Here is a 16,404-nt window from a genome sequence, read left to right on the forward strand (position 1 = left end):
ACCATTGTTGCCCTTTGAATTGTGTGAGAGGATCTGTGCTCACTGCAGTGTGAGATAGCTGAGAGAAAGCTGGTAAAAATCAGCGGTGAGTGGTTTTGTCACAACAATGGCATCAGAAAGCGCACTGGAAATTTGCAGCCAATTGTGGGGGCCATGCCATTGTTTTGGTAGAGATAACAGCACTGAAGCAAAGAGCTGGGCCATATTGTTTAACGGAGGACCCCCTGCCAACGCCAACGCTGCTCAAGGCCGCCTTGTCTTTCTTTACAGAGGTGGGATGAGCTGGTGTCCCAGCCACGCTTCACGCTCAGTCTGCTTCATTTATCTGCCACAAGATCGAGACCTCCCTCCCTTTAGGAAAATAAAGTCACAATAACAAGCACTTCTAGTAAGTTTCAGACTCGCACCTACCAATACATAATAATTAAACATAATAATAGCTTGATGGCTAAAGAAAAATAATGTTACCTCATATAGCAAGTTTGTTTTGATCTCAGTCTCTCTCGACTTTAGCCCTATTTTTGCCCCTGATCTGATCCTAGTCATTTGATATTAAGTATCAAATGACGTAGTCCTGATCCATACTTGATTTACCTGAATAATACAGCTGCACAATGCACACTTCAAGTACTTAAAGGTTATTCAAATCAGTCTAGTGTATATGAGCTATTGTTTAATAGCTCTGCAGTGCAAAACAAGAGAAATGTCTGCATCCAAAAAGTTCCAAAGGTTTCTGAAATTTTATTTTTACAAAAATTTATCACTAAAAATATTTTTATACAGCTCTTCTCACAGTTCCACTTAGTGCAACATTTGTTTCTCCAATAAAATAACCAAATAAACAGAATTAAATAAGTCTTCAGAAATTGCTCTCAAATGTATTGTAATATTGTAATAAAAGAACAGAACACAATAAATGAGTAATATTATCACAATTCTTCTTTAAAGTAGTAACATTCCCAGTCACAACAAATAAAAATCTGCTTATTACAGCATTATAGTAAAACTAGTTAATTAAAAATGAACAACAAAACTTTAAATTCCACTTAAAGTTGTTTAGTAGGTTAAGTTTAACATGAAAAAAACATGTTTCTTCTTATTGGAGCAGCAGCATTACAGTAAGACTGAATATCTGCCGCAAATCATGCTCTTTGTTTATGATACCTGTGTGACGGCAGACGTAGACAAAGGATCGGGCAGGGTGCGTGCCCAAAATAATTGATCTCGATCAATTAAAAAATGCGTTGAAAGAGATGTTCTGTAGCACCTTACACTAGAAAAGGTCAGCCTTTATTTATGATTTATTTATTTAAGTTTAAGACTTGGCAACTTTTTATTAATTATGTAGAAGCAAGGCAGTAATAATCCTCCCAGCTTTATGCTACTGCTACCAGGTTAAGTGTGGTGTCAATAATTAACATGTAAAGCAACCCTGTGTTTTAATTAACATTTATGCTGCATATTACATATTTAATATTACATTGCTTTTGTTGAGTTGTGTCTATATGTGAACTCCTCACATTTCTGTGGCATTTTGTATAATTTATATTCAATCTGTCCTGCTTGATTGTGCCAAATACCGATCTGTCTGATCTGATCGTGGCATCCCTAACCCAAAATCGATCATCATTTAGCCCCTGTAGATTTTAAAGGTGACTGTAAAACACTTGCAGCTTCAAGTCATATTGGTTACAATGGATTCCATTTGTGACCAGTTTCCACAGGAAAAGAAGGGATGTAAATATCAACAGAAACTCCTCAAACCACTCATCCAGTATAATCCACATCTCTGCTGTTTATCTACACGCTGAGTGAACTGCAAACAGTAAATTATTCCTAAATACTCATAACACATATTGTGTTTGAGTATCACTTTTAAGCAGGTTTAAGTGGTGACGCAACTTTAACACAATACAGCAACTCAGTGTCTCAATGTAAATTAATGTCTCCCCTTATACTGTTGTGTGTGGGAGTCCCATTGTTTCTAACAAAGCTCATTGTGAGTCTGGTGCACGACCAATCTAACCCAAATCTTCAGGTGGCCCGACAGAGGTTCCAGCCTCTACTCCCCCCACTGATAACAACAGGCAATCAACTGGCCTGTCTGGACATGCGATTTGCTCGACATGAAACAAGCCTCGGCAGCTCTGGTGACACAGCGCTGCTTGGGAAACAGCCGCAGGGCTTTACTGAAAGACCAAGGAGGCCACATTTCTCCATCAGCATCCCTCCTCCTCTTTTCTGGAAAGAGTGTGACAGATTTACACTCGCAGCAGAGGATTTTCAGGTTTTCTTTTAGATGTGTATCACTCAAACTCATTCCAGGATGGTGACGCATTTCTGTCTGTGGTGACTCAGTCATCACCCCAAATGCTCCCCTACAAAGGCAAGTGGACATTTTTTGTCCATCTCACAGAGACACCTAGACTAAATTTTATCCACAATCACAAACCACAAGGTTAGACAACATTGAACACTCACTAGGCTGGTTTCCATTAACACTCGAATTGTGCAAATTAAAATTACGAATATAAAAAGCATCAAATTTTAAAACACGGATTTATCGCAAGAAGTTTTTATGTTCACATGAGGTGGTTTTTCAGGCGATTCAAAAAAGCCATATTTTGCAAAACTTCAATGGAAATTCTTTTTTCGCTTTCATAGGTCACATGATGCTATGGCTATGCACTTGGCGGTGGGAACTAGCTCCCTCGGGCATGATGCAGCAGGTGCTACAAGAGGTGTTACTGCATCGCATAACTTTTCAAAAGTCGAGCAGATCATCACCTCCCAGAAATCCCTTATACATGGCAGCTTTCACGTATAAGGGGCTTACCTTTCCATTATCGCTCACATAACACGCCTATGTCGTCTTCGATTGGAAATAGCGACAGCTAGTGCAATGGCTGCAATAAAAATAAACCTGCCAATGTTTTGTACATCCATCGCCATGCTTCTTAGCATGTCATGGCAAGAGGAGAAGTTGCATAACATCATTCAGTGGAAATGTAGTCATCTCACAATTGTTTTATCAACATTTCAAAAATACTGCTTAAGTTTTGGGCAAATCTGTAAAGGAAACCCTACTACTGTAACAGACTCAGTCAGTTTGCATTGTTGAGGTGCCTGCAACCTGATCTGCAACAGGTGGAATTGTTTGGTCAAGAAACCATCTCCAAATGCTAATCCCCCCCTCTATCCAAACAAACGCAGCATTGCCGGGTGCCTCTCTGTCTTTCCCATGCCTTGTTTGGAGACGGAGCGGGCCCCAGACATCACACAGACAGTAAACAGCAGGCACTCCATAAACAGCTACCTGCTCTCAGCCTCTTAGTGAACAACACTCTGTGAGGTCCGGGCTTCACAAGCAGGCTAATTCTCTGACACTTCATTACATGTTTGGGGGACTTTACAGCAGGTGCGTGACAACAATGCATTCTTGAATCAACATAGTCTATCACAGGGTAAGAGGTACACAAGAAGGTGAGACAAAGCCGAAATAAAAGCAAGTACAACAGGTACACATTAACCACTGCTTAAAATTTTAGACCATTAATACCACGTTCCACCTAACAGTTTTGTTTTAGTACCCTTAGAAGCACAGAGCAGTGTTGCATACCAACATTTTAAGAAAAAAAGTAAAGGCTGGAGTGTTGAGTGTCAATGTTGCAATTTCAAAAAACAAAAACAGGTTGATGCATTGAGTCCTACAGAACCTTATAGATTTTCTCTTGACAAATCAATGGACTGGACAGTGTTTCTAGCTCCATCTTTCAGTGTAAGATCAGCATGGTGGGAACCTCAACAGAGGTACATTGTTTCAGTTCATTGTATTATTGTGATGCCACCTGAAAAAATAATGTTTTGTGTTGTTAGCTAGTTTTATTCCACAAGTATCCAAAGTTTTCTGAGTGAATCCCTATCTACTTGACTGAATGACGTCACTTTTTACAACATGGGAACGTGCACTGGGGACTAGTGTATTGAGCAATAGCAATTACTCATTCTGTCACACATGTGAAACGAAGCATCTAAGAATTTGTTGGGACAGGCACAACTGTTTTTGTTGTATCTCTCAGTTCGGAGCTATGCGAGCATAACATTCGCATTTTTCTTTATTCTACAAAAAAAACAATTCTGACTCCACCCCCAATGTGCTCAAACCTCATCCACAGTTGTACATTTCAACAGGTCTGCCCAACAGCCAGCAGTGACGTCCCCCTGCTAGCAGAACCTCCAGTGGCCAATCCACCCCTGGCCATGACCAATCTCCTACACAAACATCCAGAGCCCATAACCATAAATCCCACCCCAGGAAACACACCCCAACCACAAGCTTGCACAAAAACATCCCTCAGCATCACAGGGGAAAGTTACTGCCCAACAAATCTCTTCTTTCTTCCTCCTAAGAGCAGCAGGCCGTTAAACTATTATGTGCTAGAATTTGGCTTTTCTCTCAGTTGAACGCACCACCCGCAAGGGGCCACTTCAGCTGGCACAGGGGCACTTGTGTTAGAAACAGGGTTCCTACAGTTTAAGGGATGTCAGATTTAAGACTTTAAGACTTTTTTTAATGCCACTTAAAATTAAGTTTAAGACCAATTTTCTAAAAACCAAAATTGAACATGGACAATTTTATGTTGCCCAAATGCTTATTTTAACAAAAACATATTTTTTGTCCAACGAAGACTAGACTAGATTATATATGTCAAATGTTTGAAAAAATAACCCTTTTTACAGCGGAGCACATGGAAGACAATGAACATATTTTATTATGGTAAAGGTATTTATTTGTTTTACCGACATGAGTGGGAATCTGGCATTTCTGGCCTGCTTTCTGGTCATTTTTTTTTCTCAATCTGCACGTGAGATTCTACTTCTTGTATTCCCATCGTGATGATTTTAAGAGAAGGAATTTAATAAATTATTTAACAAAGAAAAGATGTTACCCATTATTTTTGAGATTTTACGATGCAACCTCAGTAAAAAAAAAACATTCATAAAATCATTCTTCCCATTTCTGATTATTCTCAGACTTTGAAAGATTGAATTAAGACAATTTAATACAAATTAAGACCTTATTTCTATTTAATGGATTAAATGCCTTTGAAGCCTTTTTAAGGATCTGCAGTAACCACGGAGAAGGGATGTGTTTTTTAAACAGTAGTTTAGACATTTATGGCCAGTAAACAGGATTTGAATTGGTTAAATTTTGAAAACTGGCCTCATTCTTCAACAAAAGGGTGGAAGGTATATGCCAGCATTTACTCTGATAGGCCCACTCAAGGGAAAAGGTTTTTATCATTTTCTATTGACCCAGTTATCATTTAACTGCAATTCAATTTATGGAGCAGAAAAAAAAACAAGTCCATGAATAACCAACTGTATACAATCAGCAGAGAGGTAAAGAAGTCCCTGTAAGATACAACCAAACACTTGAACCTTTTATCTCATACTGCTCTAAATAAAGAAGCCTGCCCTTCTGACAACAACAACACAGACACAGACTCGCACAGTGAAACACAGAACAATGCAGTTTAACTGGAGAACAGCCAGATCTTATCAGAGTGTCATGATGACACCAATAGTCTAAAAAGCCTCAGTTGTCATAGTGAAACAAGGACTTGTGAGTCAGCTAGACATGTTCCTTCTCATTTTAAGACATTAAATGCCTCTTCCTCTCACACAGCACTCCACTGTATGCAGAACATGTTTATCCGTGGTAAATAAGCTTCCTACCTCATGCTCTGCAACTATGCCTAGTTGTTTGTTCTACCCTGAAGTGGAACTGTAAAGAGCTGGTGTGAAAGCGCTTCTGTTTTTCTTTTCCACCTGAGGCCGAGAGGCTAAAAACAAGCAAAGAAACATTCAAGGAAAACGTATTTCAGACAGCGTCGGGCTGGCTATCTGTTTTTGTACCAAAAAGACGTACAAAGTTAAAACCTCATCCTGTTCAGCGCTGTTGGCCTGTACACTATCCATAACTTCCACCACACATTTCTCAACACATTCCTGAACTTGTTTGGCTTGATAAAAAGAACAAACCACATTTTGTTTTGTTTCAGCACATTTGTAGAAAAGGGGGCATTTCTGAGTGAAATGCACACTTGTTTCTGTTCCTGCGTGAAATGAAAAGAAATAAAAGCAAAACAAGATGTATAATGATTAAGAAACAGGGCTTGTTCAACAGCAGCAAAAACTCAAAACCTACCTTTTTAGTCTGGCTTTTAACTGAACTTCACCTATTTGTTTATTGACCATTTTTTAATATATATTTTAGTCTGGTTTACTGTTTTACTAGACGGTATATCCTTTTATTATTTTAACCTATTTTTATCTATCATTGTGCTTTGTGCAAATATCCTTTAATTTGCCTTTTATCTACTGTTTGGTGTCTTTTATTTATTTATTTTTTAAAATATATTTTTATCTATAGGTTTTATCCTGCTTCTGGCATTTTCTTACTTATACTAGCATTTCCTCAGCTCCTGGTTTTAATGAGTACTATTAGTTTAGTGCTTTACTTAATCACATAGTCTTGTTTTTTTATCCATGTGCTTGTGTGCTTTTATGAAGCACTTTGTGATGCTGTTTTGTTTGTATAAAAAGTGCTGTACAAATAAAGTCTGACTGATTGATTGAACAGCAGCATTTTGTAAAATGTCTCTTCATAGCTGACATATATACTTATAGAAATACACTGGCAGGTTACAAGGACTGCTATAGCTCCCCTGAGATATCTCCCTTGGATTCCAAAGAAATTGGTATCAAATTTCCACTTTTCCCAACCTGGAAATATTAAATTAAAGACAATTTTACTGCCTCTGGTGAGTTGTATTTATGACCACAAATCTGAGCTGAATTATTTTTAGGGAGAGCTTTCAGAGTCAATCTGCCTCACACCTACCATTAGTCTATTGAAGGCACTATAGCTACAAGTGAACATTTGTTCTAAAGGAATGCAGAGTATGCAGGAGAGAGGGGGGATGGGAGGGGGACAGCGGCTCGGCTGTGTGTGGAGGACTTCTTTTTCATCCTGATTAAAACCATTAACAAAGCAGACTTCTGCAAAGCAATGCAGATTCAAATGAAAATTTCAGAATGAGGAATATCTTGACATTTTATTGCATTTCTGTTGTATTACACTGGCCCTGAAATGCTGCACAATTACTCATCTTGTACTATTACTAATAAATGTGTGTAATGTTGACATCAGGGGAATTTAAGACACACTATGTTTGCTTGAGTTATTTCAGCATATGAAAAAGTTTGACTTTACTGTTAACAATAACTACATACTAATGACGCAAAAGTTTACATAGTGGTTTGATGCACCATTTTATGATTGTGTTTTCCTTCATTTTTTTACTTTAGGTATTTGGGGGAACTGGAAAACTATTAAAAGATTCAGGATTCATGAAGTTTATTGTCATATGGACAGTGAAAACACAGCGGTTTACACCACACAATGAAATTCTTAAAATGCTAGTCTCCCTTCACGTAAATCAAAAATAAAATCAGAATAAAAAAAGTAAAATTCGAATAATAAGTTAAATAAAAACCCTGAATCTAAAAGTAAGGTATACTATGCCTCATGCAATTATTGCAAATACAGTCAATGCATTATGCTCTATGCATTTAAAGTCCATACTCATAGCCAAATCTTAGCAATTTTTCTCTACCATCTCCCCTTTCCTTTCAAGACAATTATGCTGATTTAAGCCAGGCTGATTTGTTGACAAAATTATATATCAACAATTTGTTATTTATCATTTTTGGTCAATTGAATTGAATTGTTATGGTTAAACAGTCAAATAAAATATAAAGTATGATGCAAAATGGTGAGAGGTTAAGGTTCACTGATCAGCGGTGTGTGTTGGAACGTGTGAGTGGACAAAGATCATCCTGGGACAGCACGGAGACGGGGACAGGGGTCACCTGCTCAGTCAAAACTCATTCAGCCTCACATTCTTTCCTTGGGTTAAATTCTTTGACAGCTTGACTATTGTTGGGCAACAATTCTTGCGAGCGCTGTGACTGAAGGCCGAGTTATGAGAGAAAGTGTAAATCTACACCCCAAATCTGACCCTGGGGAATCTCTTAAGTGTGAAGTTGTGGATGTGAGCGTGGTGGGTCTCGTCAACTCAAGCGTACGGTCACTGATGGAGTTCCCCTGTGGGTTTCTGTCAACCAAACACGCTGCGTGCAAGAGCCTCCAGCTAAAAACTGGTGGGTGTCCTGAGAGGAAAAATAAGCATCTTCCAATCTAAACTCTCCCTGTATGAGACACACAGTGATGGGAATAAAAACCTGCCAGATCAACGGAGCGCACGCCTTTCAGCAAAAAAAAAAGCATTGTGTCAGTTTCACACAGTACTCCAGTGACGGACCTTCCCAAATATGAGAAGAATAACATGAGAGCTGGCATGTGCCTCGCTAACCTCTTCCCCAGTTTCCTCACTACTTTGTTCCTGCAGCTCTCTGCAACTTCATGCAGACCTGGTGCAGTTAGACAGTAAATCCTTCCAGCAAAAAGCTTACACGTCATTAATCACACCACAATGACACAATGGGCAGAGACATAGCAGTGTAACACTGCCTTAGTGCAGTTTAGCAATATTTCTTTTCAAGAAATACAGTTTACACCTCTGTTAATTATACTTATAGGAGGTGTAACTGTGCCAGTGGGCATTAATGTAAACATACAGCAAATCGAATAATTGTTATCACCATAAATTATTGACAATTCTTATTGAATTTAATTGAACACAGGAAGCATTGTTCATATGTGCTTAGTTCAGGTTTGATTTATTCAGATTTTTTACTTTATAATTTAAAAAATCCCTTAAAAGTTGGTATTACGGCTCATGCACTGTTATGGATCTTACCGCAATCCTGTGGTATCATAATAAACAATAATAATATTTTTAAACTCCTTACATACAGGGCAAGTGAGTTGTATTCACTATTATTCCTGCTGATCTAATGTGCTTTTACCAAAACAGAGACACGGCCAGTTTTCAGTGGAAACAGAGAGCTGGCTGTTGCTTTTTTCAGACTGTGCAAACTCCCTGAACCCCTTAGACCAAAACACACACGTCATTATTCCAATCTAATTATGGATGTAGAAACAAACACACAGTGGACAAGATGTAGATGTTCAAATCACCAATATGTAGAGTGACATAAGGGGCCGTAGACAAAAAATGTTTATTACTTAAACATCAGCAAATGCTCAGTGACAAAAGCATGACGAGTGTTTTCTATAAGGCTTTAGAAAGCTCCAGGATTGAGCTCTAAAACCTGGAAATGAGTTAGCATTTCACCTCCAGTTCCCTCGTCTCAAAGTGAATGGGCTGTTTTGAATGGGTTTTTGGTTAGATGCCTGAAATAAGGTCTGTGGTTAACACAAGATTAAGAGACTTTCATGTTTTGTTCTAGGATGTAAAATACATCAGTAAATACTGCAGTCGGGAATTTTGAAGCTCTTATGTGTCTTTAAAAAGGCGGTTGCAAACAAGACTACAGAATGTCATCACGCCGAACACGGCTTTACAGCTTTGCTGAGGCAGGATGTTAAGTCATGCGACCGTGGTGTAGTTTGTTTATAATCTAATGTTGGCTTTTTACTTCTAGCCATTGCATTCAGGCTTCAAAAATCATAAAAGTGGTGCTCATTTGTTAAGATTATCTTGCTGAACAAAGCTAAGAGCTTATTTTTGCAATAATCCAAAATCAAGTGGAAAAATCCCACAGGTTTTTTGACGAGGGGATCAGGGCGGCGCTAACTTCCACGTTGGCCCACAGAGAAAAGTCACCCCTGGGGCACTCTATTAAGATCTGTCATTAAGGTCATATGAGCCTGGTCATAAGAACCTCTGTGCTGAAGAAAAAAAACATTCAAAAGATGATAATCTCATGGTCTGACTTTAGACGGCTGCCAGAATTGCTCCAGGAGCAGCAAACATGAGCCAGCATGATGACTAACAATACTAAGGATATACAGTTTACGGGGCTACTGAAACCACGCTCAACAGCTCAGAACTGTCAGTCTCTTCAGTCGCATTTCGGTTCAGAGATGATGTCTTGTGTCCCTGTTATAGCTTTTACATGTCTGATGTTTCAGTTTTGATTTCCTGTTAGTGGCAGTCTCAAATCATAGCGCGTGTGTGACAGTCGACTCAGATTTAAACTGTGACCATCTTCAACCAGTCTTCTTTTTAACAATTAGTGATGCCAATGACTCAATGTTTACTTTTGACTGGACAAAAAAAAACACATTTTAGTTGCAGTATCTTGAATGAGCTGTTACGACAAGCTGCTTGTATCAGCATCTCTGAGAAGGAACAACAACAAAAAAAAACCCTAATCCAAATTACAAATAGCTGAATGATATTACAGGGTCATATGGTATGATTTCATCCCCACCTGCTCAATAAGAGCTGTTGTTAACAGGGAGGCAAATAGCCCAAATGTTTCTGTGATGGCTCAGAGCAACACTCAGCACGACGCAAGCCAAGGCTTACTCACAGAGGCCTCACTCCTCCAGCCAGAGGAATGGCTAAACAGCTCACTCCCACTAGCAGACCTGCAGATGGACCCCAGCGTGTGTGAATGTGTGTGTAGGTAGGCCTGTGTGTCTTTTTTTTTCTGGTAGTTATAATAGTGGAAGTCTCAGGTTACTGATTCCACAGAGGGAAATTCCTCTGTCGGTGAAAAAAACAACATGATACAGACAGAAACTGTAAAAACAAAAGGCTGCTCGTAATGATATGCTATATCGCTAATGTACAATAAATAAACAGATAACATTGCATAACCAACATGCTCAAATGATTAGCAAATTAAAAATCTTTATGTTTTCAGCTGGACAAAACGAGGAGTTCATGATGCCCCTTTTAAGTAAATTATCAAAAAAAAATAAATAGATTAACTGGTAAAGAAAAGTAATATATAACATACAGTAAGTTACTATCAGTGTATATGCTACCGTGAAGCCTTGTTAAACACTAAACGAGCACTTGTGTGGGTGGAGTGTTTGTGTGTGTCTGCAAACAAGAGCAAAGCCATCCAAACCAAGTGAGAAAAACAGATAGAAAGTAAGTAACCTATCTGCTCTGGTGTCTGCTGTGTGTGCTTGGGTTTGTATAGTTGTTAAGATGCAAACACTGCAAGTGCTCCAGCATGTTAGCGGTGAGGCTGTTTTTCACACTGAGGTTACACTCCACAGGTGGTTCTGGCTATCTGGTAACTTTATATATCTATCTGTAACATCACAGAGCTTTCCTGGATGTTTAATCCTTTGTGAGTGCAGCTATATTTTGTGGGTGTTATCACAGAAAGCATGAAAGCAGAACAGGGGTAGTGTTTGTCAAAAAAAATGCTCACTATAACACTTGTTTTAAAAGCTGTTGGTGTGTTAAACAACTGCAATTCCTGAGGACAACTGGCCAAACAAAGACAACATGACACCTTGTCAATACATTCTCCGAGTATCTACAACGGCATTTGCTGGCAGAAAGCTAAAGCTATCTATAGCAGCGTTGGCTCCTTTGTAGACAAACAATTACACAAAGAGAAATCCATTATAGTGGAGTGTGTTCCCCACAGATTCCTCTAAAGGACTTTCTCAAGAGGAAAAACTTTCTTTTTCTTATCATGATATGAATTTGCTCTCTCGGCCATGAACACATTCACTACAATATCTTGTGTTTGTTTAAAATACATCTAAGATATGTAAGAAACGCCAACTTAAAGGAATAGTTCAGGTTTTTTTGAAATGTGGTGTATTTAAGCCACATAAAAAGTAAAAAACACTTGTAACAGATCAGGTGTATGCTATATTGAAGGCATTTTCACTGCTTTACCTTAATGTCAGACAGTGATTTCTGACAGTGAAATGAAGCCATTATATCGCTCTCTTGAAAGCCAGACTCCACTGACAAAAACAGTGATTTAACATTACTGAACAAAGGAGTTGCAGGTCTACAAATTCCACGATTAGTTAGTTTGTTTGTGTTATTGTGCACTTAAAAGCGTTAATTCAGATTCACATAAATCACACAATAACACAAACTAATTGCTGAAGGCAGCAATAGGCCAGCAACACCCGTGTTCAGTGTGTTAAAATTACTGTTTTTGTCAATGGAGTTTGGTGTCTTTGACAAGAGCGCAACTGGAGAAAAGGCTTACCTGTCTGAACGGGCAGTGTGACGGCAAGGTAAAGCCATGAAAGTACTCTCAATATCATATACACTTAAATTATTACAGACTGTTTTGGGTGTGACTTTTTTCAGGTGGCTAATACATGTTGCTTAGCTTCTCTGTCAGAATCCCGCCTGCTTCTCGAAACTGAAGGACTGACATCTCCTGTCTGTAATACAGTGACTGTGGACAAGTACTCCAAACAACCTCACCTCAAAAAATCCAAACTATGCCTTTAAGTAAAAATGGGTGAGTGGACAGTGATGTACATCAAGCATCAAGCAACACTGATTATGGGTGACAAATATCTAAAGGTGGATTTTCTTTTTCCAGCTAAGTATTTTCATGGTCTTCCACTTCCCCCAGCTCCTGCACAAACACAACTTCAGCTCCCTCTGAACTCACCTTTACACTGGAAAGCCTCCTTGAGATGCAGCAACACATCCGCAAACCCCCGCACATCATTCACCAGATGCATCACGTACTCCGGATCCACTCCTGGAGCCCCCATCGGGTTGGAAGTTAACCCCATGCTGCTCAGAGGATTGGAGTTCTTGCGGCCTATGTCCCAGGTCTTGGTGGTTCCAGCAGACAGAGATCCTGTGTGGGACTTGGGAAGATGGCGAGGCAGACCCTGGGTGTGCTTGTTAGTCCCACCACCGCCACCACTGCTGCTGCTGCTCTTTCGAAGCATCCCAGCAGCCACTCCAACTGCGACCCTCTACAGGGGTACAGCAGGCCAGCTAGCCCCTGAACTTAACACGCTGCCCTGGTCCCTGGATGGCTGAAAGACAGAGAGAAAAGGGTGAGGATGATGTGTTTGATTGTGTGTCTGTGTGGACACACCTCTGTAATATCCTGTACAACTGTATTGTGAAGTACCTGATAGATAAGATAAGATAAGATAAGATAAGATAAGATAAGATAAGATAAGATAAGATAAGATAAGATAAGATAAGATAAGACTTTATTAATCCCACATAGAGGAATTTCACACTCTCGGGCAGATCAAGGGTCAGACGGAAGAGAAAAAAAGTGCTTAAAAGAATAAAAATATTACAATAATATCAATTACATAATATAAATGTAAAATAATACAGAATCTTTATACACTAAATGCATGTGGTTCATAACAGTCACTTTAATGCTAATCATAGGAAATCATATAAGTAGAAGAGGGTAAAAAATAAAAATAAAAAATGACAGTAAATAGAAATACAGTAATAGTAAAACCAATTTTAACCCTAGTATGTAAAGTATTTAAAATAATAAACATGTATAATGTGCTGAGTGCGTAAAGTGTGTAAAAAATATAAAACAATTTTCCTTATGCTACAATACAACACATATAGCTAGTACGTAAAGTTAGAAATATAAAATATGTGAATGATACTGCAGTGTATAACACGATATACACATAGATGGGAATAAGATATATGCAGCCAAGTAACCACTTAGATAACGCTTCACAATTATCACAGCTACCCAAGTGTCTTAAATCGGCTCTTTTACATGACCTATATTGTGTTACTCTAAGTTTAGAGATTACAGCAAGCCTAACATATTTAATGTTTTGTGTGTGTGTGTGTGTGTGTGTGTGTGTGTGTCACTATATGTCTGTAAAACTTTTCCTTTTTGTCACAACGGAGGTATTTTTAAGTTAGCTTCAAATTGCTGTTAACTTTAGCTAGATAGTTTGTAAAAATAACGTTATCTGTAAACACATAAAACGCACTGCCGCACATTTCCACAAAATGAAAATACCAATGAAAGCTAACATATTTAACGTAAGAGAACAAAATGATAGAAAATGTCTTAAAACTTGAGCAACAACAGCGCGACCTCTACATTTCTTTTTCCGGACAGTTTACAATGAAAAAGTGATGCTGTGTCGACCGGGGTCATAAACTGCTTTGCTGGCACAAGCCAAAAAAAAAACGCTTCTTAAACTCACCTGCTCTGCAGTTTACAGACATAATGGCCACGATATCCGAACAAAACTTTAATTACTGGAGGCTGTGGAAACCCATAAGCACTCCCGTTAGAAAAATGTACTCCAACAACAGCCAAAAGTTGTCCGCTTTGAGTCACTGTACATCGGAAAGTAGAGCTACAATCAGCAACTCTCAAGTCAATCGTAATTTACTAGTCGGTTTGTCACGTGACGGTACAGACGCGTCCTGATTGGCCAAATGCCCTCAACAGAGTAGAGCTGTGATGCCTTCAGGTACTGACGGACGTTTGGCAGACTAATTGAAATTGATTATTTTTACATTAACTTGCCGAGTTAGAGTGATGCATTTTTAATTATTATATGATATATATTTAAAGGACACTTAAAAAAATATCTTTGCAATGGTAAACTTCTGTCACGCCTGCAAACATGTTGTCACATTAACATACCATGTCAACTAAAAATGGATTGTCCAATTGTATTTGAATGGGCTGAAAAACAGTATACAAATTTCAGTGTAATAGCCTATAATAAAGGGCTTTTTGTTATTTATGAGGAGCATGTCCAGTCTTTATTTGAGTTTTTTGTGTGTGTTTGTTTGGTTTTGTTTTTGCATTTTTGTGTTTGTGCGTCGGTTAAATTGTTGTGTTTTGTATTTTTTTAAATACCCACTCATTCCCACTTTTTATTTATAAGAGGTGAGGGGGTGGTGCAAAACATGGGGGGCACTCCATTATTTTTTTCTGGGGGAGGGATTCAAAAAATGGTTAAATGTTTTTTGTTGTTGTTTAAAACAAAATACCATTGAAACCCCATTTCATGTTGTCTTTGAGCTTCACCAAAATTAAAATAAATATCATAGCCAGAAACTGTAAAAAAAAAAAAAAAATGAAATAAATATTATGATGAATTTTGCCAAAAAATAAACAGTTTGCACCAACCAGATCTTGTACAAAAAAACCCCAAACATTAAAATCTGCACTGATGCATGCATGCCAATAGCAAAACAGCAAGGGTTTTTTCCAGTGACGGCAAAAAATATTAATGTAAAAATGTAATTATTTCATTTGGGGTGAAGGGAGGGTCATGGATTTTGGGAGGCTCTAGGAAAAATATTTGAAGCTTCCGGACAGACTAAGATTAAAAAAGAAAAAAGAAGGAAAGAAATCACACTTGAGCCACTGCCCTCCTCAGGTATATACAGTCCCTAATAGAATTTTGATTTTTTGCAAAAAAACATCAGATATGACAAAATAGTGCTTATAGGGGATTAAATCAGCAAGTCACTTGTGTAATATTGTGTGACAAATGTGCCACACCTTACGATTGTGTTGTAATATACAGTGTTCCCTAAATTGCTAAATGTTTTTTTCACTTTCTTGTTTCAGTGGTTAAATTCCTTGACTCAAATAGAGAGTTACCCAGAGGCATGCTGAGGATTTTTTCATTTCATAGCTGAACTATATCCTTTCTGAACTCTCTTAAATTATTACTATCATCAGGGACAGTGCTTTGTTTATCAGAGAAGGAGGTGGCTGTGGTGTGACTTCATTTGACTTATATATATATATCATGGAGCTACATGATTTGGAGTACCTCCCTTGTTTTGCACCACCCTCTCATAAATAATGAACATATTTGACACATTATATAATTTATGTATGCTTGAACTAGGCACATTATGGATGTATGGAGTACACGTTCTGTTGCCGTTCTGCAATAAATTGATAAACAATGATGTTTTATGATCAAAGGCATAAGTCTTGCCAACATTTTTACAACCTATATCTGACCCCAAAACTCGCAAGTCACTCCCTAAAGCCAAATAAAAACTCATAACTACCCCAAGTGCTTGAAAAATTATTAGAGGTGCCGCATCCATTTTGCGCTCCCCCCCATTATAAATAACAAATAATCCCTAATTACAATAGAAGTAAATGGAACAGAAAATATGAAGTCATCATGAAAAGCACATAATTAAACTGAATAGGTGAAACTTCATTATGATGTTATGCAGATCAAAATTACAGCTGAACTAGATCTTTAATCGACTTTAAGTTGCTTTTTCCACATCTAGGCAGGGAATGTTAATGATTGTATAGCCTAATTTCTCTGGTTCATTTACAGTTTTGATGAATGGGCATTGTCCCAGACAAATAAAATTAACTTATCCTAACTCCTGGCACCGCTGCTGCCATCTAGTGTACACACGTAACAAGAGAGCTGTTAGAGAGGGTCACAGACCC

The 16,404-nt window shown here is 38.3% G+C and overlaps 1 protein-coding gene across 1 annotated transcript in view; it reads right to left on the reverse strand.

The window, feature by feature from the left end:
• LOC121951374 (rho GTPase-activating protein 29-like) overlaps nucleotides 1–14,350 on the reverse strand; it is a 45,193-nt gene extending 30,843 nt beyond the window's left edge. Inside the window, exons 1-2 of the mRNA XM_042497674.2 lie at nucleotides 14,159–14,350; nucleotides 12,610–12,988 (exon numbers count right to left, since the gene is read on the reverse strand). Of these exons, the coding sequence (XP_042353608.2) occupies nucleotides 12,610–12,898 (289 nt within the window). The 5' untranslated portion in view covers nucleotides 12,899–12,988; nucleotides 14,159–14,350. The remainder of the gene's footprint in view (nucleotides 1–12,609; nucleotides 12,989–14,158) is intronic.
• Between the last annotated feature and the right edge of the window lie 2,054 nt (nucleotides 14,351–16,404).

Source organism: Plectropomus leopardus, chromosome 12 (genome assembly GCF_026936395.1).
Source record: "Plectropomus leopardus strain MGB_pleo_1.0 chromosome 12, ASM2693639v1, whole genome shotgun sequence".
Classification (NCBI taxonomy): domain Eukaryota; kingdom Metazoa; phylum Chordata; class Actinopteri; order Perciformes; family Serranidae; genus Plectropomus; species Plectropomus leopardus.